Source organism: Aquarana catesbeiana, linkage group LG13 (genome assembly GCF_042186555.1).
Source record: "Aquarana catesbeiana isolate 2022-GZ linkage group LG13, ASM4218655v1, whole genome shotgun sequence".
Lineage (NCBI taxonomy): Eukaryota > Metazoa > Chordata > Amphibia > Anura > Ranidae > Aquarana > Aquarana catesbeiana.
Window position 1 is genome coordinate 178404402 of NC_133336.1, and position 25429 is coordinate 178429830.

General features: G+C 42.7%; 1 protein-coding gene across 2 annotated transcripts in view; it reads right to left on the reverse strand.

The window, feature by feature from the left end:
- LOC141117724 (uncharacterized) overlaps nt 1–25429 on the reverse strand; it is a 62951-nt gene that overhangs the window by 28138 nt on the left and 9384 nt on the right. The window contains exons 2-4 of one of the 2 annotated variants that reach the window (XM_073610733.1): nt 24137–24469; nt 15977–16279; nt 13562–13687 (exon numbers count right to left, since the gene is read on the reverse strand). In XM_073610733.1, the coding sequence (XP_073466834.1) occupies nt 13562–13687; nt 15977–16279; nt 24137–24469 (762 nt within the window). The remainder of the gene's footprint in view (nt 1–13561; nt 13688–15976; nt 16280–24136; nt 24470–25429) is intronic. The other variant, XM_073610734.1, reaches the window with a different exon arrangement.

The window sequence follows — 25429 nt, forward strand, 5'->3', positions numbered from 1 at the left end:
TCTGCCACAGGATGTAATGGTTTACGATGGATAGCAAACACAGCACTAGAACCTTTAAGCCGACCCGGCAGTACTATGCGGTAGGATAACTTTAGGATACGTCCTCCAACTGAGTCACCAGGCCCCTCTCCAGACCAGCACTCTGCATGATCCTTCCATGATGGGTCCTCCCCTGGGATCTTCTCAGTTGTCCAGCTTCTTCCTGTAGGACAGACAGCACAGGACCAGACAGGCTTCTGGGCCCATCCACACGCTGCAGCAACGTGGGCCTCCCGGTCGGAGGACCATGCGGTAGTACTCCTAGCACATACCTGTCGGCCAGGAGGGCCAGCAGGTGGAATGAAAGACGAACCCCAAAACATGACGTCTGTCCCATAAATACCCTCTCCCAGAATGCAACTCGGAGGACCACCTCCACCGAGTTATCCCCGGGACAGAGGAGCACTCATACGCTTTAACGTGTTGCCTTTACAACACCGGTCCATGGAGACAACGACACCCACAGGCACAGTGTGAAACTACATGCAACACAGCCAAACTGGAACAGAGGCTAAATCTGACTATGTATGAACAAATAACCCACTAAATTTACCTATAAGCGGTAGACTGAAAATCTACCAGAGCTACACTTACCTCTATACATCCCCTCCTTGCTTACCTGTGCACCCAAACTGTGCAATTGCACACTACCCTCTCCCCCACCAATTTTCTTACCTTTTCAGAACTTGCTGATGTTAGGCTGAATGACCACAGTTGCAGGCAGGACTTTCAAGCATGCCCCACGTGATAGTGGATATGACCTCAGGGGGGGCATAATATACGTATGAATGCCGCCTCTATTTACACATAAATGCCGCCGGACTGTGTACATTTACATATGAATGCCATCACTATTTACATATCAATGCCGGTTATTTACGTGTAAATACAGGGACTGCAGGTGAGTCATCTGTACACAATAGGGTAGAGCTGGGCAGCATTAGTAGCTACACTTCACACTAAGATATCGGGACACAGCACGGGACTAAAACTTCAAGGTACAAGGGAATTTAAACCAGGATAGCTGGCAAGTATGAGGCAGCTGCTTTGGGCCCCACAACAATGACAGAGCCCAGGGCAGCTGCCCCATTTGCCCTGCCTTTAAGACGGCTCTGCACATAGCTAGAGATTAAAAAAACTTTCCACAGGGTGAGATTTTAGCACTGTCTCAGGGAACTGTGATTGTACCGCATGTCTCAACTGTAAGCTGGTGGGGGAATACAATTATCAGATCCAAGTTTTTACAGAGTGCATGGAGCACCACATATCTACCCTCAGTATCCAGGTGGAGATCAGAGAGAGTAAACTGTAAAGATTTGAAAACTTGGACACTGACTCTTCGGGAATATGAGAAATATGTGGAATGATAGTATGAGCCTACCCAGGGCTTTTTTGAGTGCAAGGATTCTACTCCCCGTTAGATGAGTTTACTGCAAAATGCAGACACGGGGTGATATTTTTTCATATATGTAAAGACAAGGGAGCGTTTGATATTAGAATTTAGACCCCTGACATTCCAGGTGATCACAGATAAGGAAGCCATGTCAGATTGTGGGGAATATGAACATACTCCTGATCTCCACCTGATAATCGCAGGAAACAGACATGTCATATATCTTAGACATACATTGATTATCTGAAGGGGGATTCAAGCAGAACCGCTCACGGCCCCAGGACAGACAAAACAGCAATGCAGTGTGCCTTAAAAAGAAACATAACGTAACAGCAAAAAACTTAAAAAATGAAAACCAACAATAGCCGCGCCCCCTCCAAAACCTAGGGTGCGCTTGGATCCCACAACCAAACATGGCTACTGCCAATGAGGTAAGTGCACCGTGGAGCACCAGAGATGACAGCATTAACAAGCCATCGCAGTTCCAACATAGAAGAGTCTGCTTGTACCAGCAAAAAGGAAGATAAGCAACAAGGATATACAGTTCCTGCAAATCAGAGGGTCATCCAATGAGTTCTGGGGGCATAAATCTTGAAGTGTGTTGCAAACATAAACAAGGGTCTGTAAGCTGTTCCGAAGACTGATTAATAACTAGGGCCAACCAGAGACCTAGGGGTTACAACATCCAGTCCATCGGGCTGCATCCGGGTCCCCAGGCAGCAGAACTTGGAACAAAAAGAAGTGTGCATGCAGCAATAGGGCCCATACTTCGCATGGCTACAGGGATAGTGTAAGGCCACAGGGTTCCCACTGTAAAGATGAAACAAAGCTGGGTAATAAATGTAGTAGAGGATGGTTCAGCCTCTGAGGAGAGTATCCAGCCATCTAAAAGCATCTTCAGGAGAGGTAAAAAACCGGACTGTCTCTCCATCTTGTATCCGCAGTCGGGCCGGGAAAAGCATGCTGCATTTCATCATTCTGTTCCCGAGGTTAAGTTTAACCTGATCAAAGGATTGTCGGTGCCTTTGGGTATCCACAGAGTAGTCCAGGAATATCATCAGTTTGGTGGCCTCATATCGCAGGACATCAGCTTTCCTGGCCTCTCTCTCAGCACTAGGTCTCTATCACGGAAGTTGAGGAGCCTCAGTATAAAGGTACACTGGGGGGCTGCAGGCATCCTGTGTGCCCTCTCTACTACAAAGTGGGCCAAAAATTAGGCCTGGGGGAGCAGGGAGCAAAATAACTGTTCAGTGAAGGCTGCGGGATCTTCTGCCCCCTCAGGTAAGCCCACGATGCCGAGGCTGGTCCTCCTATTTTTATTTTCAGTGTCTTCTGCCCGAGGTTTTTCCTTAGTCTTAAAGGAGTGTAGGTTAGCTAAATGTTCCTGGAGAAGGTCTTCTGAGTCACCTAGCCGGCGTTCAATTTCAGTCAACCGCGTGCGGATTTTATCTGCATCTTTGCGAATGAGAGCCATTTCCAGCTGCAGGGAATCGATTTTCCCGGTAAGCTTGGACTTACAGTCAGTGATCGCCTGCATAACAGCAGTGAAGTTGTACAGGTATGCCATTTCGCACAGCCTTGTCACCTTGCCGCAGTACATACTGCGGCAGGTGGTCGGCAAGGGGTTAAAAAGAAGGTATAGTCTTTTAAATTAATTTTAGATATCATTGCAAATAAGGTTATAAGGTTTGTGAAGATACTAAAGCGCTGACGTGGATAAAATGATATAAAAAATTTGATTAATAAGAGATATCCAAATAATAGAGCTGCAATTAATTGTAGGTGACAAGTGGATAATTGTGTATGTGAATAATTGCGCTGATATTAACCTCTTATTATTGCACCTTGGTGTTTAACTCAATAAGTAATAAGACATAAATGAATAAATATATATAAGCTAATTGTGAATAAATAATCCTCCTAATAATTCACCCTTATAAAACACCTATGAATAAAATACCACAATAATCCTTAATTAAAGTCGCCAGAAAATATAAATATATAAATTAATAAATTACTTATGTGCACCAACAATAAATACTCCAAAGTTCAACTGATGAATAGATCAAAATTAGTGAAGTTCAGTGCCGAGTCTACTGTGAAATAAAATAGTAGCAGATTTGCTGTCGCTATCACCACTCCGTCACCGGTGGCGTTTACTATGATTTTCCCAGTTGCCAGCTCATTTCCATGACATGAAAAATAAAGCAAACAAATCCATTGCGCAGAGATCACAGCAGAATGGTACTAAATGCTAGGATACTAGTTTCACTCACATATCCCCATTCGCAAGATGGCATAAAGATTACAATGATCAGCTGCATACAGCTTTGCGCTGGAGGCTCCTCATCCACCGTCAGTGCTCACACACAGCCACTGCTGGAAACATCACAGGCTCCTCCTCCCGACGTGTTGCGTCACAGACACATGACTTTTTCAAGGGTGCCCATGTCATTAGACTGCGAGATACTTATAGTGTGTGTGCTGGTGGCCATGGTAACCCTGGGAGTCAATGCATCATCATTTCATTAGAGCGATCTCCTTTACATTCAAATGCCCATTAAAACCTGCGTATTGCAGCATGATTCTTAATTCTCTAGTACATTAATAACATTTATTACAACATAAACTAAAAAATATATAAAATCATATGTTTAAAATTAAAATAGTGTTCGCTGCATATACACTGTATTAAATATGATTGGGAAGCTCCCTCTTAAGGATATAATTGGAATTGCACCTTCCCTAATCTTAAATCTAAAACCATTACCGGTACATAAAATTTTAAATTCCACTGTCATTAGATACAAATTTATTTTTAAAATACGTATGTTAAAACCTAAATTGATAATATGAATATTATAACATACATATAATATTTAAAACAAAATTAGGAAAGAGTTAGGAAAAACCGAGGACATGTTAACATTATAGTAAGATCATATATCATGAATTAAAAATCGGATATAAAACAATTCAAGTCAAAATCTATGTTTAAACCTGATGGCGTGAGAGTGCGTATATTAAATATCCATTTGGATTCCTGCTTGCTTAATTCCCTCACTTTATTGCTACCCCGCCAATGGGGTCTAAATCTTTCAATTGCCCAAAATTTCAAAAGTGCTGGATTTTTATTGTGATGTGAGAAATGGCGTGAAACACTATGTTTGGGGAATCCTTTTACTATGTTTTGTATGTGCTCTCTGATGCGTTTCCACATCGGTCTTTTCGTTCTGCCTATATATTGTAACGAGCATGGACATTGTAATACATACACGCCCCCTTCACTTTTACATGTCATAAAATCCTTAATCTCATATTGTGTATTATCGCTCGTAGCTTTAAAATCTGTGCATTTATGTCCATTTTGTTTGGTGTTTTTACATGCATAGCACCGCTTGCAGGGATAAAAGCCTTTCCTCTGGAAAAAAGACAATTCTTGTGATTTTTTTCGGGAGGGTCTAAAACATTTTTTGCGATTAAGTCTCTCAGCGTGGGTGCCCTTCTGTAAACAAATCATGGTTTTTCTGGTAATATGTTCCTCAATTGTTGGTCAGCTAGAAAAAGTGGCCAGTGCTTTTTAAAAATTCGTTCAATCTGTCGATGCTGAATGTTGAAGTCCATAATCATCGGAATGTCTTGCCACTGTATGTGTTCTTTTACTTTATCTTGAACTAATTCATCCCTAGTGATCTCCGAGACCGCCTTAAATTTTTCTTCTATAAAGTGCTTGTTATAGCCTTTTTGGATAAACTTTTTCCCGACAGTCCCAGCCTGCTCCAAAAAAGTGCTTTTTTCAGTGCAATTCCTTCTCAATCGTATGAATTGTCCCTTTGGAATGTTAATGAGCCAATGAGCCAAGGATCAAAGTGACAACTGTCCACAGGGATAAAACTGTTCCTTTCAACTGGTTTAAAAAGTTTTTTGTTAAAATTCCATTACTTGTTAATTCTAAATCTAGGTCCAAGAAATGCACCGATTTGGTACTCAATTCATAGGTAAGTTTTATGTTTTTTTCGTTACTATTTAATTTCTCCAAAAATTCACGAAGAGGTTCCTCATCTCCCATCCACAGCATTATGCAATCGTCTATGAATAGTCTCTACATTATAAGTTGTGGGGGGGGAAAGTTATAAGGTAATCATTTCACTAATGTGTGCTGATGTTTGCTGATGTCGAAAAAACGTATTATGCATGGTTTGTAACAATATATATATATATATATATATATATATATATATATATATGCAGCCATATTTGCTCATTACATAAGCAGGCTCTGCTTCCTGATTTACAGTGTTTCATAATGGTTGTGGTTTATTGATGCTTCTCACAAAGCAAGTCTGTGGCAAATAGACTAATCACTTTGCAAGTGCAGTTGCCCAAGAGCTTAGTAAATGAGATGAAGTTTCACTATGCAAACAATACACATACACATTTAACCACTTGCTTACTGGGCACTTAAACCCCCCCTCCTGCCTAGGCCAGTTTTCAGCTTTCAGCGATGTCACACTTTGAATGACAATTGCGTGGTCATGCAACACTGTACCCAATTGAAATTTTCATATTTTTTTTTTCACACAAATAGAGCTTTCTTTTGGTGGTATTTGATCACCACTAGGTTTTTATTTTTTGCTAAACTAACAAAAAAAGACGGAAATTTTTTCAAAGTTCATTATATAATTTTGCAAACAGGTAATTTTTCTCCTTCATTGATATGCGCTGATGAGGCTGCACTGATGGGCACTGATAGTCTGCACTGATAGGCACAGATAAGTCGGCATTTGTAGGCACAGATAAAGCGGCACTGATAAGACAGCACTGATGAGGTGGCACTGATGGGCCCTGATAGGTGGCACTGATGGGTGGCACTGATGGGCACTGGTAGGTGTCACTGATAGGTAGCACTGATAGATGGCACTGATGGGCACTAAAAGGTGGCACTGATGGGCACTGGTAGGTGGCATTGATAGGCAGCACTGGTGATGAGGCACTGATTGGTGATATTGATAGGTAGCACTGTGGGCATTGATAGATGGTATTGTGGGCACTGATAGGTGGCACTGTGGGCACTGATGGGTGGCACTGTGGGCACTGGTAGGTGGCACTGTTGTGCACTGGTAGGTGGCACTGGCAGGTGACACTGGTGGGCACAGATGACTCCGCGGCTGCTCTCCTTTATCGGGACCGATGTCCCTCTGACAGCCGCCGGTGATCGGCTTTTACTTTAATAGCGTGAGGAGAAAAAATAGCCTATTACTGGCTCCGTTTACATCACATGAGAAGCTGCCATTAGCTGACAGCTGATCACGTGGTAAGGGGCCGGGATCGACCCTTTACTTCGATCTGTGATCAGGTAAGTCTCATAGACTTGCTGATAATAGAGCACGCCGCACGCGCCCTGCAGGGGGCGTGCAGGCCGCTCGAGCATGGGGGGACAACTATTGACGCCCTCCCAGCAAAGTAGGTCCATGCTGTAGCCGTCATTCAGCTATAGCGCGGACGGGAAGGGGTTAAGGAACATAAAAATACTGCATTTATGCTTGTAAACGATTAGGTGTTGGAAGTCATTAGATTACCCCCTTATTTACTAAGCTCTAGAGCACCTGCACTTGCAAAGTGCTCAGTCTATTTGCCTTAAAGTGGTTGTTAACCCACTTTCAGGAATTTACACAATCCATTCTGTATCCTAATACAGTGCCCCGCTGTCTCTGTTTCATTAAAAAAATACCTCCTTCACCGTATCTCATGGCGGGTACCGGAGCTCATGTAACCGGCTGTGTCTCCTCTCTGCCTGTCTTGCAGAAGCAGCGGACGGGGCCGAAATTTCCCTGCTGATGTCAGCGGGATGCGAGGAGACCGGTCATGTGATCACGGGGAGCCACCGTGAGATAAGGTGAAGGAGGTACTTTTTTCATGAAACACAGAGACAGGGGGGCACTATATTAGGATACAGAATGAATAGTATACTAATATATTGGTTATTCCTGCAGCAGGAAGGGGCGGCACTGTCACTAGGTGACACGCAAAGAGGGAAGGGAGGGTGGGGAGGGTGGGGAAGGACAGAGGAGACAGACAGTATAGAAGAGCAGGCTGAGGATGACAGAGGCACGCAAGCAGACCACGGTGTCAGGGCTCAGCAGCCATGATTATCGTAGTCTGTATGTAGAGAGGAGGGTCAGGATCAGCCAGGTATTACAGGTGTTAAGTGGTGCCAAATTACACAGCACAAGCACTGTGCTGTGTAACATGCTTTAAAGAAACAGAATCTGTGGGGGGTTTTTTGGGTCAATAAACGGTTTCAGTAAGTCAATCACTGTGAGTTGGTGAATCAATGAAATCAATGCGCTCCTTTTGTGGCTGAGATCTTGGGGCTGATATACTAAAAAGATTTTAACATTTTTACTCAAAAAATTGTGTGAATATTTACTTCAATTAACTACAGTAATTATCATGTAATTCAATAATAAATTAAAGTAGTAAATCAGCCTTTTTTCATGAGCTGTTAAGCTGCAGGACAGAGTCTTCGTAGAGGATAATCTACCTTGCCTCTAGTGATTAATCTACGAATCCCACATTTTAATTCAATATCAAAATTTTGGAAAAATAAGCATGTATAATGTGGACATTATATCAAAAAAATATTTGGTCAAAAGCAACATACACTCAAAATTGTCCTTGCTAAAAATAATCGTTTTTATATTTTTAATTTTGTATAGAGGGGTTACAATATCTGTTAGGTTAAATATCTGTTAGGTTAATATTGCGGTCTGTGTGCCCAATGAAGAGATTTCCTTTTATTAGGAAATTTCTTCAACATGGCCACAGATAAAAATACTCATAGCAAAGTAGTAAAGCGTTACTGAAAATGTTTTAAAATGTTTTTAATGCCGTCTGGGTCTTCCTGTCCCATTGACAAGTGCACCCCATTTCTTGGGGTCACAAGGACAAGAAGTGAGGGAAAAACCTCTCTAATGGAGAAAAAAATCCAAAGTACAATACAACTCTTTCGCTGGGGTTGTGCTTGACATTGCACAGAAGGGAAGGTACGATTAGGTGAGATTAGGGCTAAGAGACAGGTTAAGGTGAGGATTTTGGTTAGGTTATGGGATGAGTTTAAGGTCAGTGTAGGGCTTGTTGTCCTTCCCAGGAGACCTCTCCTGAAAGCTAACAGCACCCAAAAACAGGGAGCAAAAATTGAATGTAATGTTTATGCATTTTTAAAATGTATTTTTATAGCATTTATTGGTCTTTAATTAGAAAACATTTTTAACCACGTCAGCTCAGGTAACCATTTACCGTACCTCTTATAGACCAAAGCAATTTCTACATTTACACTATTCCACTATGGGCCTGTTGTTCTTTGCGATTACTTAAAGTGATTGTAAAAGTAAAATAAAAAAAAAAAAAAAACAACAACATATCATACTTACCTCCACTGTGCAGCTCGTTTTGCTCAGAGTGGCCCCAAACCTGCTCTTCTGGGGTCCCCCGGCGGCTCTGGCGGCTCCTCCCCACATCTGATAACCCCCTTGGAGAAGCGCTTCCCTGAGGGGGTTACCTTGCGGGTGCGCTCCCGAGTCCAGCATTCAGCGTCCATAGAGGCCGAATGCAAGACTCGGCCCCGCCCCGGCGCTTGTGTCATTGGATATGATTGACAGCAGCGGGAGCCAATGGCTGCGCTGCTATCAATCTATCCTATCAAGAGCTGGGAACCCCGGCAGAGAGACAGCGTGTCCCCAACGGGTCAAGTTCGAGGGTTCAGAAAATTTAAAGGGGTCGGTCACTGACAGGTGTTTTTTCACCTTAATGTATAGGATGCATTAAAGCGGGATTCCGGCCAGCGAAAATTTTTTTTTAAAGTCAGCAGCTACAAACACTGTAGCTGCTGACTTTAAATAAGTAGACTTACATGTCCTGGGTGCCCGCGATGTCGGCCGCCCGAGGCCGATCCGTCACTCAGCTTTCGGGTCCCGGCACCGCCATCCTAAGTAAGGGAAACAGGCAGTGGAGCCTTGCAGCTTCACTGCCAGTTTCCTACTGCGCACGTGCGAGCGGCGCGGCACTTTGTGAATAGGACGCGATGCGTTGTGGGACACAAACAGTTCCCATAACACACCGCGCCCCATTTCCCAGAAGACAATGCGGGGAGCAGAAGACTGAAGATCACCGCGGTGTAGGAAGAGGCAGATTAGGAAGACTGCCTAGCAACAGCCATTTCACGTAAGTAAAAAAAATTTTTTTTTTCCTCTATTTTTTTTAGATATTTTTCCATGCAATTTTTTTTATTTAAGGGTGGACCTCCACGTAAGGTGAAAAAAAAAACGAAGGTTTACAACCCCTTTAAGATGATGCAGTAATACATACACTTGTTTTTTTTTTTTTAGGATCAAACTAGGCTTTCTTTTAGAAGTATTGTCTTGCACTTTTTTTTTCCGATGTAAAATGTTTTATTTTGACCAGTGCTAGTTTAAAAGAAAAGTAGTTTTAAAGATATACATTATTCTACAATTTATGCAATTTACAATGAAGCTAAAGTGATAGTTGTAATACAAAGCCTGGCATAGATGTTTGCAAATTAATAAAAGGCAATCGAAGATACGCTATATTGTCAGAAGTATTCTGACACCTGCCTTTATACGCAAATTAACTTTAATGGCACCCCAGTCTAAGGCCCCTTTCACACGGGACGGATCCGTGATGATCCGCCCCGTGAACATCCGCTTGCTCAGTGGGGATCACTCTGTTAATCCCCGCTGAGCCGGCGGATGACAGGGAGGTCCCTGCACACTGTGCAGGGACCACCCTGTCAGATCTCCGCTCTCCCCTATGGGGGAATCGGATGAACACGGAACGTCTGTCCGTGTTCATCCGATCCGCTCTGCAGACGGATAGAAAAATAGAATTTTCCTCCGTCTGCAGAATCGGACCATAGCGGGGACGGATGATATCGGGTGTCAGCGGATGTTTATCCGCTGACACCCGCTATCCCATAGGGATGCATGTATGTCTGTATTTCATCCGAAAACGGATGGATGAAATACGGACATACGGTCCGCACGTGTGAAAGGGGCCTTAGTCCGTAGGGTTCAATATTGAGTTGGCCCACCCTTTGCAGCTATAACAGCTTCAACTCTTCTGGGAAGGCTGTCCACAAGGTTTAGGAGTGTGTCTATGGGAATGTTTGACCATTCTTCCAGAAGCGCATTTATGAGGTCAGGCACTGATGTTGGACGAGAAGGTCTGGCTCACATTCTCTGCTCTAATTCACCCCAAAGGTGTTCTATCAGGTTGAGGTCAGGAGTCTGTGCAGGCCAGTCAAGTTCCTCCACCCCAAACTTGCTCATCCATGTCTTTATGGACCTTGCTTTGTGCACTGGTCCAAATCATTTGGTGAAGGGGGGATTATAGTGTGGGGTTGTTTTTTTTTAGTTAGGCTTGGCCTCTTAGTTTCAGTGAAGGGAACTTTTAAGGCAGCTTACCAAGACATTTTGGATGATTTCATGCTCCCAACTTTGTGGAAACAGTTTGGGGACGGCCCCTTCCTGTTCCAACATGACTGCACACCAGTGCACAAAGCAAGGTCTATAAAGACATGGATGAGCGAGTTTGAGGTGGAGGAACTTGACTGGCCTGCACAGAGTCCTGATTTTAACTCGATAGAACACCTTTAGGATGAATTAGAGCGCAGACTGAGAGCCAGGCATTCTCATCTAACATCAGTGCCTGGCCTCACAAATGCGCTTCTGGAAGAATGGTCAAACATTCCCATAGACACACTCCTAAATCTTGTGGACAGCCTTTCCAGAAGAGTTGAAGCTGTTATAGCTGTAAAGGGAGGGCCAACTCAATATTGAACCCTACGGACTAAGACTGGGATGCCATTAAAGTTCATGTGCGTGTAAAGGCAGGTGTCCCAATACTCTTGACAGCATTGTGTACATCCTAGAATATTCAATTCAATATTCAATTATTTAGCTTAAAGTGGCTGAAGTGGAGTTTGCAGTAAAATGCAAGGTCTGTTTATTAGATCAGGTTCCTCTACCCCTGTAAAATCATTATAGGTTATAAAGGTAAAAATGCACTTTTAAATCATAACTCCACTTTTGTTGAGAAAAAAACATTCCCCTCTGGGTGATCTATGTTCATTGCAAGGATTTTAACAAAAGTTGTTGCAGATTCCTACCTTTTTTTATTCTGAAGAAATCCCTGTGTGTTTCTCTGTGCCCCTGTGGAAAAGTGAGTCTAATGTGAGTGGTTTCATAATTATCATACAGCTGTGGCAGCTTCAGGGCACTAATGAGAAAAGCTGCTGGGTCTGCATTCCTTTAGACGTGTTCCTATTGGGAGTATCGCACCAAAAATGACATTGTTGTTCCAAGGGATGCCTGAAATCTGACTTTTCCTATGTGTAGATTTTTGCCCTTATAATCTATAGCATTTTTTTTCTTTTTTTTTCCAATACTTTACTTTAGAGCAGCACACGGTAGTTACCAAGACCGTAGTTATAGTTTTATGTTAAACTTGAATACATTCAGAAAAAGTTTTACACAGTACAAGCCGTTACAAGCAAATATATGCACACGCCAAGGAAGTGGAATACCAGGTCTAGGACATCTCTGTACCCCGTGTGAATTTTATACAAGGTACATACCTTTATTATACTATCAAAAGAAGAAAAGCAAATCAGAAGAATAAAAGAGAGAGAGGGGAAGAGAAGGAAGAAATAAAAACAAAAAAAAGAGGGGGGGGGGTGAGGTGGATTAAGGGACAAAAAGGGACAGTCACTCCGCCAACGCTCCAGGCCATATCAAGTCATATCAATACAAAATATTCAGGTAGTAGGATTTACTTCAGCAGATCCGTGTACTTCTCAGAGTAAACAAATTTGTGTGAGTAGAACCATTTTTTTTTAAACTTCTCCTGGAGACCCCTTTCCGTGGCCACCAAGTCCTCCATTTCGTTGATTTCAGCCACCTTTTTCAACCAGACAGTTATAGATGGCGACTGTGTCTGCTTCCAAAAAAGTGGAATGAAGCTCTTCGCCGCTGTAAGCAGGAGAGGTAGATTAAATTGTCTGTATACCTTGCTCAAAAAACTATGGTGATGCAGAAGGAAGAATACAGGGTCCTTCGGAAGCTCATGGTCTGTGAATTTTTGGGTGCACCGCCGTCCAAAACGATTGGAGAAGGCGGCAGGACCAGAAGATGTGCAGGAGTGATCCAGATTCTTCTCCACGCCAACAAAGGTCCGAGCATTGGGGGAACATCCTATAGATCTTCACCGGCACCTAGTATCACTGGGTCAGAATCTTAAACCCAGATTCTTGGTGCTTAGCACAGATCGATGTTTTGCAAGAGAACATCAGAATTCTCTCCACCTGCTTATCTGTAAAATCGACCCCTAGATCATTTTCCCATTTTGTAATGTAATGAGGTTTAAAATCTGGAGTTGGGGAAATCAGAAAATGGTATGTAGAGACACCGCATGATACAAAGGAGAGTGGTCCAAGCAAAGAAGTTTGAATGAAGTGAGAGGTCACCTGAAGGAATCTGGGGAAGGTAGGGCTCAGAGGAAGCGGGATAGCTGTAGTTTTTGCCAAAAGGACAATCCTGCGAATATTGGGCCATCCATGATTTGCTGTCTGGTCAACCAATGACCATTTACAATAGAATGACGAGCCTGGAATGACCTTACTGCTTTCAAGTTTTGGAATCTAGAATCTTGTAGGCCAGGACTGAAGGCCGAGTTACTGACTATGGGAGTAAGTGGAGAGTGAGTTTGAGCGATGGAGAAGTCCCAAAATGCCTTGGAACAAACCCACCAGGTCTCCCTGACCGTAGGATGAGGAGAACCCAGGCGGGCAAGTCCGCATGACACCACGGAACCGTGTCCAGCTGAATCCCTGATAGAGTCTGTTCCACCTGAACCCATTGCTTAAGAGGGCCATGGCGGCACCGAATCAACACTCTTGTCAGGTGGCATGCCATGTGATAGAGGCTAGCATCTATAGCAATTTTTACAAGGGGGGGGGGGGGTGCTTGATCTAATAAACAGACCTTATATTTTGCTGCAAGATCCACTTTAAATGTCAGACAGGTGGCCAACATTACATTTTACAGAACTTACTTGTGTTAACTGATTTCCTTTTCATCCAAGTGAGATGGACATAAGCAACTCCAACCAGAAGAAGAACTATGGTTATCACACTAGATAGCCAGCTGTAGCATGAGCCAAAACTTATAGTTTTTACACCTTTGAAAACAAAAATGGTTGATTTGTTCAGCGTTTCTTATTCTTAAAACCATCTAGACCAATTTGGATGAATATTGAAGAATAACTGAACTTTTTAAACATCTTACATTTGCTTCTCTATCCAGGCAAATCAAGCATCTGTCCCTCTTTCTAATGTTCCCTGCAGGCTGCACTGGGATCATCAAAGTTGTCTAAGCACAAAAACTGTCTGCATGACTAGGGGTAACATGTGGATTCGTCATTTGATGAGTTTGCAAACAACTTCCAGGTCTCATATTCTCCTCCAACACCTACACTTTGGGCAAATTATGGCTCCTGCTCACAGTGTCCTGTGCTCCCTGGCCTGGAGGCTAACAACTGCCAATATTTGTGAAAATGGGAAGGGGGGCAGGGAATGGGTGCCCTATAAAAGGTAAAAAAACAAAAAAACAAAAACATTACTGAATTACATTTACATTACATTTCTTATCAAGTTGGCCTTTTGTTGTCAGTACATTTCTGCATCATTTCAAAGAAAAAAAGTGCAAAAATAATGTGCACCAAAATCACTTTACACTATCACTCTTTACAGCATCCCCCTATCCCCATAGTTTATAAAATTAAGTTTAGCTAATTTGTACCCACTCATTTGAGAGTTATTTTCCATGCAGGCTCCTGTCATTTCTTGAATTTGTTGTGGTCGTTAAATTCATTCACAAAGATCTCTGAAAGGAGGGGCTAAAGTCCCCTCAGCCACCGCGGCAGAGGGACTCTTAGATCTTAATGAAGCACAAGTGAGGTGATGTCACTGCACTTGTAGTCCATTGATTTTTCCTCCAGCCCCCTAAGGCTACTTTCACACTGGGGCACAGGCCGCGTTAGCGGTAAAGTGCCGCTAGTTTTAGGTAGGAGCTTTTAGGTAGTAGAAAAAAAATAAAATAAATAACAATTCCAGTATACATATACTATATTTTGTAGACACTATAACTTTTGCCCAAACCAATCAATATATGCTTATTGGCCTGGTCATGAAGGAGGTAAATCTTCTGGAGGTCAGAGGTTAAATAAAGCATAACCAGTGTCCTTTCAGAAGTGCATGGGTAGCCTACAATTTTCTAACATACAGAATTAAAGAAATACAGAGTATGCCTTATTTTATGTAATTGTGCATTTTTTTTGTGCGTACTTCAAGATATTTTATGAAGGCAAATACTATATCACATTGATGTCCTGGGCTGATTGCATTGAATTAACCACAAACAGATACTTTTTATTTCTATCACAAAGGTAGACTTGCTCTTTAAGGTTGGGTTCACACATGCTATGGCCGCAGCTCACAGCAGAGGGTCCAGTGCATCCCTGTTCACCATTTCAGGTGTGAATCAGGTCAGAGTTTTTGCCTAAATTTGCATGTGATTCGGAGCCAAAGACGCACAGGACCCTTTCCAAATGCGGACCGTGGCCGCCCCGGAGGTGTGTGAACTGGCTACATTGAGAACCAGTCACACTCTCATGTCATGCGAATTGGAAACCCGCATCCAATTCTCCATTCTCCATAACAATGCAGGGCGGAAGCGACGTCAAGCCGTCACTTCCGCCCATAGCTCTTAAAGGGCCATTTTTTTTCAATTATTTTTTTAAATGACAGTTTTTATTTTTTTTATTTTTTTATTGTATTTTAGTAGAAATATGAGATCTGAGGTCTTTTTGACCCTCTGATCTCATATTTAAGAGTTCCTGTCATGCTTTTTTTCTATTACAAGGGATTCTTACATTCCTTATAATAGTAATAAAAGTGGCATTTAAAAAACAAAAATTAACACTTTATTAGTGTCACCAAAAAATTAGTGTCCCGACTGCCTGCCGCAATATCGCAGTCCCGCTATAAGCTGCTGATCGCCGTCATTACTAGTAAAAAAATAACAATATAAAAAAAAATAACTTTTACGCAAACCAATCAATATACGCTTATTGGGATTTTTGGGATTACCAAAAATATGTAGCAGAATATGTATTGGCCTAAATTGTTGAAGACATTTGATTTTTTTACATTTTTTTATTGGATATGTTTTATAGCAGAAAATAAAAAAAAATGTTTTTTTTTTTTTCAAAATGTTTTTTTTTTTTTTGTTTATAGCGCAAAAAAATAAATATTCAGAGGACTCTAGTGGTCCATAGTTTATTGCAAGGCTATCTAAAGATTTTGTCTAGAAATGCATATCCTCTTTGAGTTGCAATACATAAGGTAAAAAATCTTCTTTAGCAAGGCAGTGGTTGTCTTGAAGGTAAAAAAGACAAGCCCATCATTACCTCTGTGTTGTATTGTCCCATGGATCTTGACAGGAGAAGAGCTGAACCAGACTTCACAGGTCACATTGTTTCCATAGTTCCAGCTGTCTCTGGGAAGGGTGAGGAGGTTTAATAATGTCCATGTACCATCAGAGAGCTTTGTATAGGTTCTTCTGCCCATGTGACGTGTTCCAGAGATGTTCCAGGTCACATGGCCTTTATGAAGAGACATTCTCACTATACAGGCCAGCTGGATAGTACTGTTAGGAGTAGGTTGCTGTGAAGTAATCAGGAGATAACCAATATTGTTGGTGTTGGAATTATCTGAAAATGTGAGATTACCAACATCCAATTACTGAACTTTCTACAACATTTCAATCCAAAATGTATGAATGTTATCAAATTAAAGCCCAGCTAGCCAAACATTTTGTTTTTCCTTTGGACAGAGCAGAAAAGGGTTAGAGTCTATCAGTTTATACTGCCATTTGTATCCCTATTACAGAGATTCCCCACAAGGTCAGTAAAGTTTTAGAAATTCTCAACAACAGGAACACAAGCAGTGAGGAAGCGTTAAAATTTCTGACATTATTTTTTTGCAGTCTGTTTCCCTGCCGCAGATAGGGTCACAGGCCAAAAAAAAAAACCTAACAAAAATGTAACTCTTTTCTCACTCTATGAAAACGGAATTCCAGCTATGGATTTTTTTCGTAGTTACATTGGTCCATTTTTGACCAATGAAAGTATGTATATTCCATAGCTGGTTACTTTCTGCAGAATGCAGAGAATTGTTATGAAAATGAAAAGCATTCTCTGAATGGTGCCCGTGCTAAGCGGGTGACCCCCAGCAAGGATCACTGATATAGCGGTGGCTACTACAGTGATTTTCTACTTCTACAGAGATTTACCAGGTATTGAACATGTGTACATACATTGGTCCATATTTGGAATTCAGCTTTAACCACTTGCCGACCGCCGCACGACGCTGTACGTCGACAGAGCGGCACGGGCAGGCAAAAGGGCTTACCTGTACGTCCCTGCCTGCCCGCGGGTGGGGGGTCCGATCGGACCCCCCCCCGGTGCCTGCGGCGGTCGGCAAATCTCCCCCGGCGATCGGAGGTGAGGGGGAGGCCATCCATTCGTGGCCCCCCCCTCGCGATCGCTCCCAGCCAATGGGATCATTTCCCTGCCTCTGTATTGTACACAGAGGCAGAGGAAATGATGTCATCTCTCCTCGGCTCGGTATTTTCTGTTCCGGGCCGAGGAGAGAAGACTGAACTGTGAGTGCACAACACAAACACACACAGTAGAACATGCCAGGCACACATTACACCCCGATCCCCCCCCCGATCGCCCCCCGATCCCCCCCGATCACCCCCCCCCTGTCACAAACTGACACCAAGCAGGTTTTTTTTTTTTTTTTTTTTCTGATTACTGCATAGTGTCAGTTTGTGACAGTTAGTGTGTTAGGGTAGTGAGTGTTAGGCCCCCTTTAGGTCTAGGATACCCCCCTAACCCCCCTAATAAAGTTTTAACCCCTTGATCACCCCCTGTCACCAGTGTTGCTAAGCGATCATTTTTCTGATCGCTGTATTAGTGTCGCTGGTGACGCTAGTTAGGGACGTAAATATTTAGGTTCGCCGTCAGCGTTTTATAGCGTTGGGGACCCCCATATACTACCTAATAAATGTTTTAACCCCTTGATTGCCCCCTAGTTAACCCTTTCACCACTGATCACCGTATAACCGTTACGGGTGACGCTGGTTAGTTTGTTTATTTTTTATAGTGTCAGGGCACCCGCCGATTATTACTGAATAAAGGTTTAGCCCCCTGATCGCCCGGCAGTGATATGCGTCGCCCCAGGCAGCGTCAGATTAGCGCCAGTACCGCTAACACCCACGCACGCAGCATACGCCTCCCTTAGTGGTATAGTATCTGATCGGATCAATATCTGATCCAATCAGATCTATACTAGCGTCCCCAGCAGTTTAGGGTTCCCGAAAACGCAGCGTTAGCGGGATCAGCCCAGATACCCGCTAGCACCTGCGTTTTGCCCCTCCGCCCGGCCCAGCCCACCCAAGTGCAGTATCGATCGATCACTGTCACTTACAAAACACTAAACGCATAACTGCAGCGTTCGCATAGTCAGGCCTGATCCCTGCGATCGCTAACAGTTTTTTTGGTAGCGTTTTGGTGAACTGGCAAGCACCAGCCCCAGGCAGCGTCAGATTAGCGCCAGTACCGCTAACACCCACGCACGCACCGTACACCTCCCTTAGTGGTATAGTATCTGATCGGATCAGATCTATACTAGCGTCCCCAGCAGTTTAGGGTTCCCAAAAACGCAGTGTTAGTGGGATCAGCCCAGATACCTGCTAGCACCTGAGTTTTTCCCGTCCGCCCGGCCCAGCCCACCCAAGTGCAGTATCGATCAATCACTGTCACTTACAAAACACTAACCGCATAACTGCAGCGTTCGCAGAGTCAGGCCTGATCCCTGCGATCGCTAACAGTTTTTTTGGTAGCGTTTTGGTGAACTGGCAAGCACCAGCCCCAGGCAGCGTCAGGTTAGCGCCAGTACCGCTAACACCCACGCACGCAGCATACGCCTCCCTTAGTGGTATAGTATCTGATCGGATCAATATCTGATCTGATCAGATCTATACTAGCGTCCCCAGCAGTTTAGGGTTCCCACAAACGCAGTGTTAGCGTGATCAGCCCAGATACCTGCTAGCACCTGCGTTTTGCCCCTCCGCCCGACCCAGCCCAGCCCACCCAAGTGCAGTATCGATCGATCACTGTCACTTACAAAACACTAAACGCATAACTGCAGCGTTCGCAGAGTCAGGCCTGATCCCTGCGATCGCTAACAGTTTTTTTGGTAGTGTTTTGGTGAACTGGCAAGCGCCAGCGGCCTAGTACACCCCGGTCGTAGTCAAACCAGCACTGCAGTAACACTTGGTGACGTGGCGAGTCCCATAAGTGCAGTTCAAGCTGGTGAGGTGGCAAGCACAAGTAGTGTCCCGCTGCCACCAAAAAGACAAACACAGGCCCGTCGTGCCCATAGTGCCCTTCCTGCTGCATTCGCCAATCCTAATTGGGAACCCACCGCTTCTGCAGCGCCCGTACTTCCCCCATTCACATCCCCAACCAAATGCAGTCAGCTGCATGAGAGGCATTTTCTTTATGTCCTCCCGAGTACCCCTACCCAACGAACCCCCCAAAAAAGATGTCCTGTCTGCAGCAAGCGCGGATATAGGCGTGACACCCACTATTATTGTCCCTCCTGTCCTGACAATCCTGGTCTTTGCATTGGTGAATGTTTTGAACGCTACCATGCACTAGTTGACTATTAGCGTAGGGTACAGCATTGCACAGACTAGGACACACTTTCACAGGGTCTCCCAAGATGCCATCGCATTTTGAGAGACCCGAACCTGGAACCGGTTACAGTTATAAAAGTTAGTTACAAAAAAAAGTGTAAAAAAAAAAAACATACAAAAATATAAAATAAAAAAAAAATAGTTGTCGTTTTATTGTTCTTTCTCTCTCTCTATTCTCTCTCTCTATTGTTCTGCTCTTTTTTACTGTATTCTATTCTGCAATGTTTTATTGTTATTATGTTTTATCATGTTTGCTTTTCAGGTATGCAATTTTTTATACCTTACCGTTTACTGTGCTTTATTGTTAACCATTTTTTTGTCTTCAGGTACGCCATTCACGACTTTGAGTGGTTATACCAGAATGATGCCTGCAGGTTTAGGTATCATCTTGGTATCATTCTTTTCAGCCAGCGGTCAGCTTTCATGTAAAAGCAATCCTAGCGGCTAATTAGCCTCTAGACTGCTTTTACAAGCAGTGGGAGGGAATCCCCCCCCCCAACGTCTTCCGTGTTTTTCTCTGGCTCTCCTGTCTCAACAGGGAACCTGAGAATGCAGCCAGTGATTCAGCCAGCTGACCATAGAGCTGATCAGAGACCAGAGTGGCTCCAAACATCTCTATGGCCTAAGAAACCGGAAGCTACGAGCATTTTATGACTTAGATTTCGCCGGATGTAAACAGCGCCATTGGGAAATTGGGAAAGCATTTTATCACACCGATCTTGGTGTGGTCAGATGCTTTGAGGGCAGAGGAGAGATCTAGGGTCTAATAGACCCCAATTTTTGCAAAAAAGAGTACCTGTCACTACCTATTGCTATGATAGGGGATATTTACATTCCCTGAGATAACAATAAAAATGATTTAAAAAAAAAAATGAAAGGAACAGTTTAAAAATAAGATAAAAAAATAATAATAATAAAGAAAAAAAAAAAAAAAGAAAAAAAGCACCCCTGTCCCCCCTGCTCTCGCGCTAAGGCGAACGCAAGCGTCGGTCTGGCGTCAAATGTAAACAGCAATTGCACCATGCATGTGAGGTATCGCCGCGAAGGTCAGATCGAGGGCAGTAAGTTTAGCAGTAGACCTCCTCTGTAAATCTAAAGTGGTAACCTGTAAAGGCTTTTAAAGGCTTTTAAAAATGTATTTAGTTTGTTGCCACTGCACGTTTGTGCGCAATTTTAAAGCATGTCATGTTTGGTATCCATGTACTCGGCCTAAGATCATCTTTTTTATTTCATCAAACATTTGGGCAATATAGTGTGTTTTAGTGCATTAAAATGTAAAAAAGTGTGTTTTTTCCCCAAAAAATGCGTTTGAAAAATCGCTGCGCAAATACTGTGTGAAAAAAAAAAAATGAAACACCCACCATTTTAATCTGTAGGGCATTTGCTTTAAAAAAAATATATAATGTTTGGGGGTTCAAAGTAATTTTCTTGCAAAAAAAATTATTTTTTTATGTAAACAATAAGTGTCAGAAAGGGCTTTGTCTTCAAGTGGTTAGAAGAATGGGTGATGTGTGACATAAGCTTCTAGATGTTGTGCATAAAATGCCAGGACAGTTCAAAACCCCCCCAAATGACCCCATTTTGGAAAGTAGACACCCCAAGCTATTTGCTGAGAGTCATGTTGAGTCCATGGAATAATTTATATTGTGACACAAGTTGCGGGAAAGAGACAATTTTTTATTTTTTTTATTTTTTTTTGCGCAAAGTTGTCACTAAATGATATATTGCTCAAACATGCCATGGGAATATGTGAAATTACACCCCAAAATACATTCTGTTGCTTCTCCTGAGTACGGGGATACCACATGTGTGAGACTTTTTGGGAGCCTAGCCGCGTACGGGACCCCGAAAACCAAGCACCGCCTTCAGGCTTTCTAAGGCCGTAAATTTTTGATTTCACTCTTCACTGCCTATCACAGTTTCGGAGGCCATGGAATGCCCAGGTGGCAAAAAAAAACCCCAAATGACCCCATTTTGGAAAGTAGACACCCCAAGCTATTTGATGAGAGGTATAGTGAGTATTTTGCAGACCTCACTTTTTGTCACAAAGTTTTGAAAATTGAAAAAAGAAAAAAAAAATTTTTTTTTCTCGTCTTTCTTTATTTTCAAAAACAAATGAGAGCTGCAAAATACTCACCATGCCTTTCAGCAAATAGCTTGGGGTGTCTACTTTCCAAAATGGGGTCATTTGGGGGGGGGTTTGTGCCACCTGGGCATTCCATGACCTCCGAAACTGTGATAGGCAGTGAGGAGTAAAATCAAAAATGTACGCCCTTAGAAATCCTGAAGGCGGTGATTGGTTTTCGGGGTCCTGTACGCGGCTAGGCTCCCAAAAAGTCCCACACATGTGGTATCCCCATACTCAGGAGAAGCAGCTTAATGTATTTTGGGGTGCAATTCCACATATGCCCATGGCCTGTGTGAGCAATATATCATTTAGTGACAACTTTGTGCAAAAAAAAAAAAAAAAAAATTTGTCACTTTCCCGCAACTTGTGTCAAAATATAAAACATTCCATGGACTCAACATGCCTCAAAGCAAATAGCTTGGGGTGTCTACTTTCCAAAATGGGGTCATTTGGGGGGGTTTTATGTCATCTGGGCATTTTATGGCCTTCAAAACTGTGATAGGTAGTGAGGAGTAAAATCAAAAATGTACGCCCTTAGAAATCCTGAAGGCAGTGATTGGTTTTCGGGGCCCCGTACGCGGCTAGGCTCCCAAAAAGTCCCACACATGTGGTATCCCCGTACTCAGGAGAAGCAGCTAAATGTATTTTGGGGTGCAATTCCACATATGCCCATGGCCTGTGTGAGCAATATATCATTTAATGACAACTTTTTGTAATTTTTTTTTTTTTTTTTTTGTCATTATTCAATCACTTGGGACAAAAAAAATGAATATTCAATGGGCTCAACATGCCTCTCAGCAAATTCCTTGGGGTGTCTACTTTCCAAAATGGGGTCATTTGTGGGGGTTTTGTACTGCCCTGCCATTTTAGCACCTCAAGAAACGACATAGGCAGTCATAAAGTAAAGGCTGTGTAAATTCCAGAAAATGTACCCTAGTTTGTAGACGCTATAACTTTTGCGCAAACCAATAAATATACACTTATTGACATTTTTTTTACCAAAGACATGTGGCCGAATACATTTTGGCCTAAATGTATGACTAAAATTGAGTTTATTGGATTTTTTTTAGAACAAAAAGTAGAAAATATCATTTTTTTTCAAAATTTTCGGTCTTTTTCCGTGTATAGCACAAAAAATAAAAACGGCAGAGGTGATCAAATACCATCAAAAGAAAGCTCTATTTGTGGGAAGAAAAGGACGCAAATTTCGTTTGGGTACAGCATTGCATGACCGCGCAATTAGCAGTTAAAGCGACGCAGTGCCGAATTGTAAAAAGTGCTCTGGTCAGGAAGGGGGTAAAACCTTCCGGGGCTGAAGTGGATGCAAATCCATTTTTCATATGTTTAGCATTGTGCCTTACTTTATAGTTTTTTTTTGTTTTTTTTTTATAATTTCTTGTGACTCTGTTTCTAGGTGTATCATCTGGAGATCCTGCCAGACTCCTGTTGCAGGCTCACAACATTAAACCTCTACCCTACCATTAGCAGTGGCATTGCCAGCCTACCATGTACGCTCCTTCCTTTAACCATTGGGCTTCCTATCGGGTCTTTTATATAGGCGGACTAATTGAAGGATATCAGACAGCACTGGATAAGAACCTGCTGTCTATGGAGATTTACCCTTTCTGTTTGCCTTGATGACCATTTTCACCAGACAGAAGGTAGAAAAGATAGAAGATAGAAAAGAAGATAGATAGGTAGAAGATAGAAAATCCCAAATTTGATGGTTGAATGGTTTAGAGAAATTTTGTCTCACTTTCTATTGCATCTCTAGGAGAGGAAATTAAAAGAAAATAAGAGAGGGACACAAATAGCAATAAAAACAACTAATTTGTTTATCCCTGTCAAATGAAAAAAAAAAATGAAAAAGTTTAGGCTATAATTACATTTTAAAAAGTTAGTAGACCCAAAACTAAAATAAAAGCAGGCTGAATCCCATTTCCACTATCTGCCAATCAGAATTCCTAGCTTTACTATTATGTAGAACCTTTCTGGGTGTAATCACTCCTCGTTTTGGAATCCTATCTTAATTTATAGCCTTGGAAGGGTAATGCCCCGTACACACGATCGGACTTTCCAACAACAAAACCGTAGAATTTCGTTCAAAGGTTGTTGGCTCCAACTTGTCTTGCATACACACGGTCACACAAATGGCCAAAAATTCTGAACGTGGGAACGCAGTGATGTACAAGACGTATAACGAGCCGACAAAAGGGAAGTTCAATAGCCAGTGCGGCTCCTTCTGCTTGGTTCAGATCATGCGTGAACTTTTGTGCGACGGACTTGTGTACACACAATTGGACTTTCCGACAAAAAAGTTTTGTTGGCAGAAAATTTGGGAACCAGCTCTCAAACATTTGTGTGCGGAAATTCCGACAGCAAATGTTCGATGGAGCATACACAAGGTCGGACTTTCCGATAACAAGCTCACATTGAACATTTACCGTGTGTATGCGGCATTAGAGTTCACCACAGCTCTAAGTGGCAGTGACAGGCAAATCTCACTTCTGGAGTCCTCATCCTACTCATCTACCCATCCTTCTTCTGTCTCTCATTCAAGTTTTTACAAAAACATAGCTGCAAATGGACAAAGATTAGGATCGTTGTGTATGCATACACTTGTATGTTCTAAATTAATTATGTAATACAGTTCTGAAAGGGAGCACAGTTTACCTCCAGCGATTAACATTGTTCCATTAGCAAAGACCAATGATCTTAAATGAAGATGTGAACAGTAATACATTCCAGAGTCCTCAGGCTGAATGTTGAATAATGTTATAGTATGGCCATTTGTGTCCACTTTACAGGAATAGGTTTGTGGGCTCATAGGCGCACACGATGCAACTCTTGTCAGCATATCTCCATCTTTCCACGTCTTCCAATACCAGAAAATTCTTCCCATGTCATTTAATACATTTGTAGTATTAGAGATGCAGAAGATATCCACAGTGCCACTGGCAGGTACAAAGATGATGTCCTGGGGCTGATATAGAAATATCCCAACAGCTGTAAAAACAAAGTGAACCTTAGGCTCAATATACGTTGCACACAATCACTCTTCCCCAATATACTATATAATAAAACCTTGCAAATGTTCTTATTTTGTAGGTAAAAGTAATTTTCCAGGACAGTGAAAATGCAACACATATTAAACTATTTATTTTTGTTAATATTTAAATGGCATTCTTAAATGGTGTAGATCAGGGGTGTTAAACTCCAATTAATTGCGGGCCGCACCGGCATTATGGTTGCTCTCAAAGTGCCAGTTGTAAGACTAGATGTCCAGAGCACCACACCCCCCTTACATCAGATGTCAAGAGCCGCCCACCATCAGAAGTCAAGAGTCCCCTGCCCTCCCTTACATCACAGTGCACCCCCTTACCTTGTGCTGCTGCCAGGAAGAAGCTGGGGATGAAGCAGAGAAACAGAAAGTGCAGGGTCTAGAAGATGACCAGAAGGGTTGGAGCCAACTGAATGGCGAGACCAGGGAAGACCGAGACGAGGGGGTGCTAGATCTGAAGGAGGCACAGGATCTGGCAGGAGAAGCACAGAATGTGGCAGAGAAGTTCAAGAGAGGTGCGAGGGCCAGATGAAATGGTGTTGGTGTAGATTGAAGTTTTCTTTAACACTTTGGAAAATGTTTTCAATACTCAGTTGCTGATTTCTTTTTATGCAGAGGTAAGCTAAAACTGGTTGTGAATATAGTATACTTGGATTTTGCAAAAGCGTTTCACATACGGCTACTGTGTACAGTAAAGCCTACAGGCTCAAATGGATAGAAAAATGGCTAAAAGACTGTATTCAGGGAGTATTAGTTAAAGGGGGTTCCGGCCGGGAAAAAAAAATGTTAAAGTCAGCAGCTACAAACACTGTAGCTGCTGACTTTAAATAAGCACACTTACCTGTCCTGGGTGCCCGCGATGTGGGCCGCCCGAGGCCGACCCGTCCCTCGGCTCTCGGGTCCCG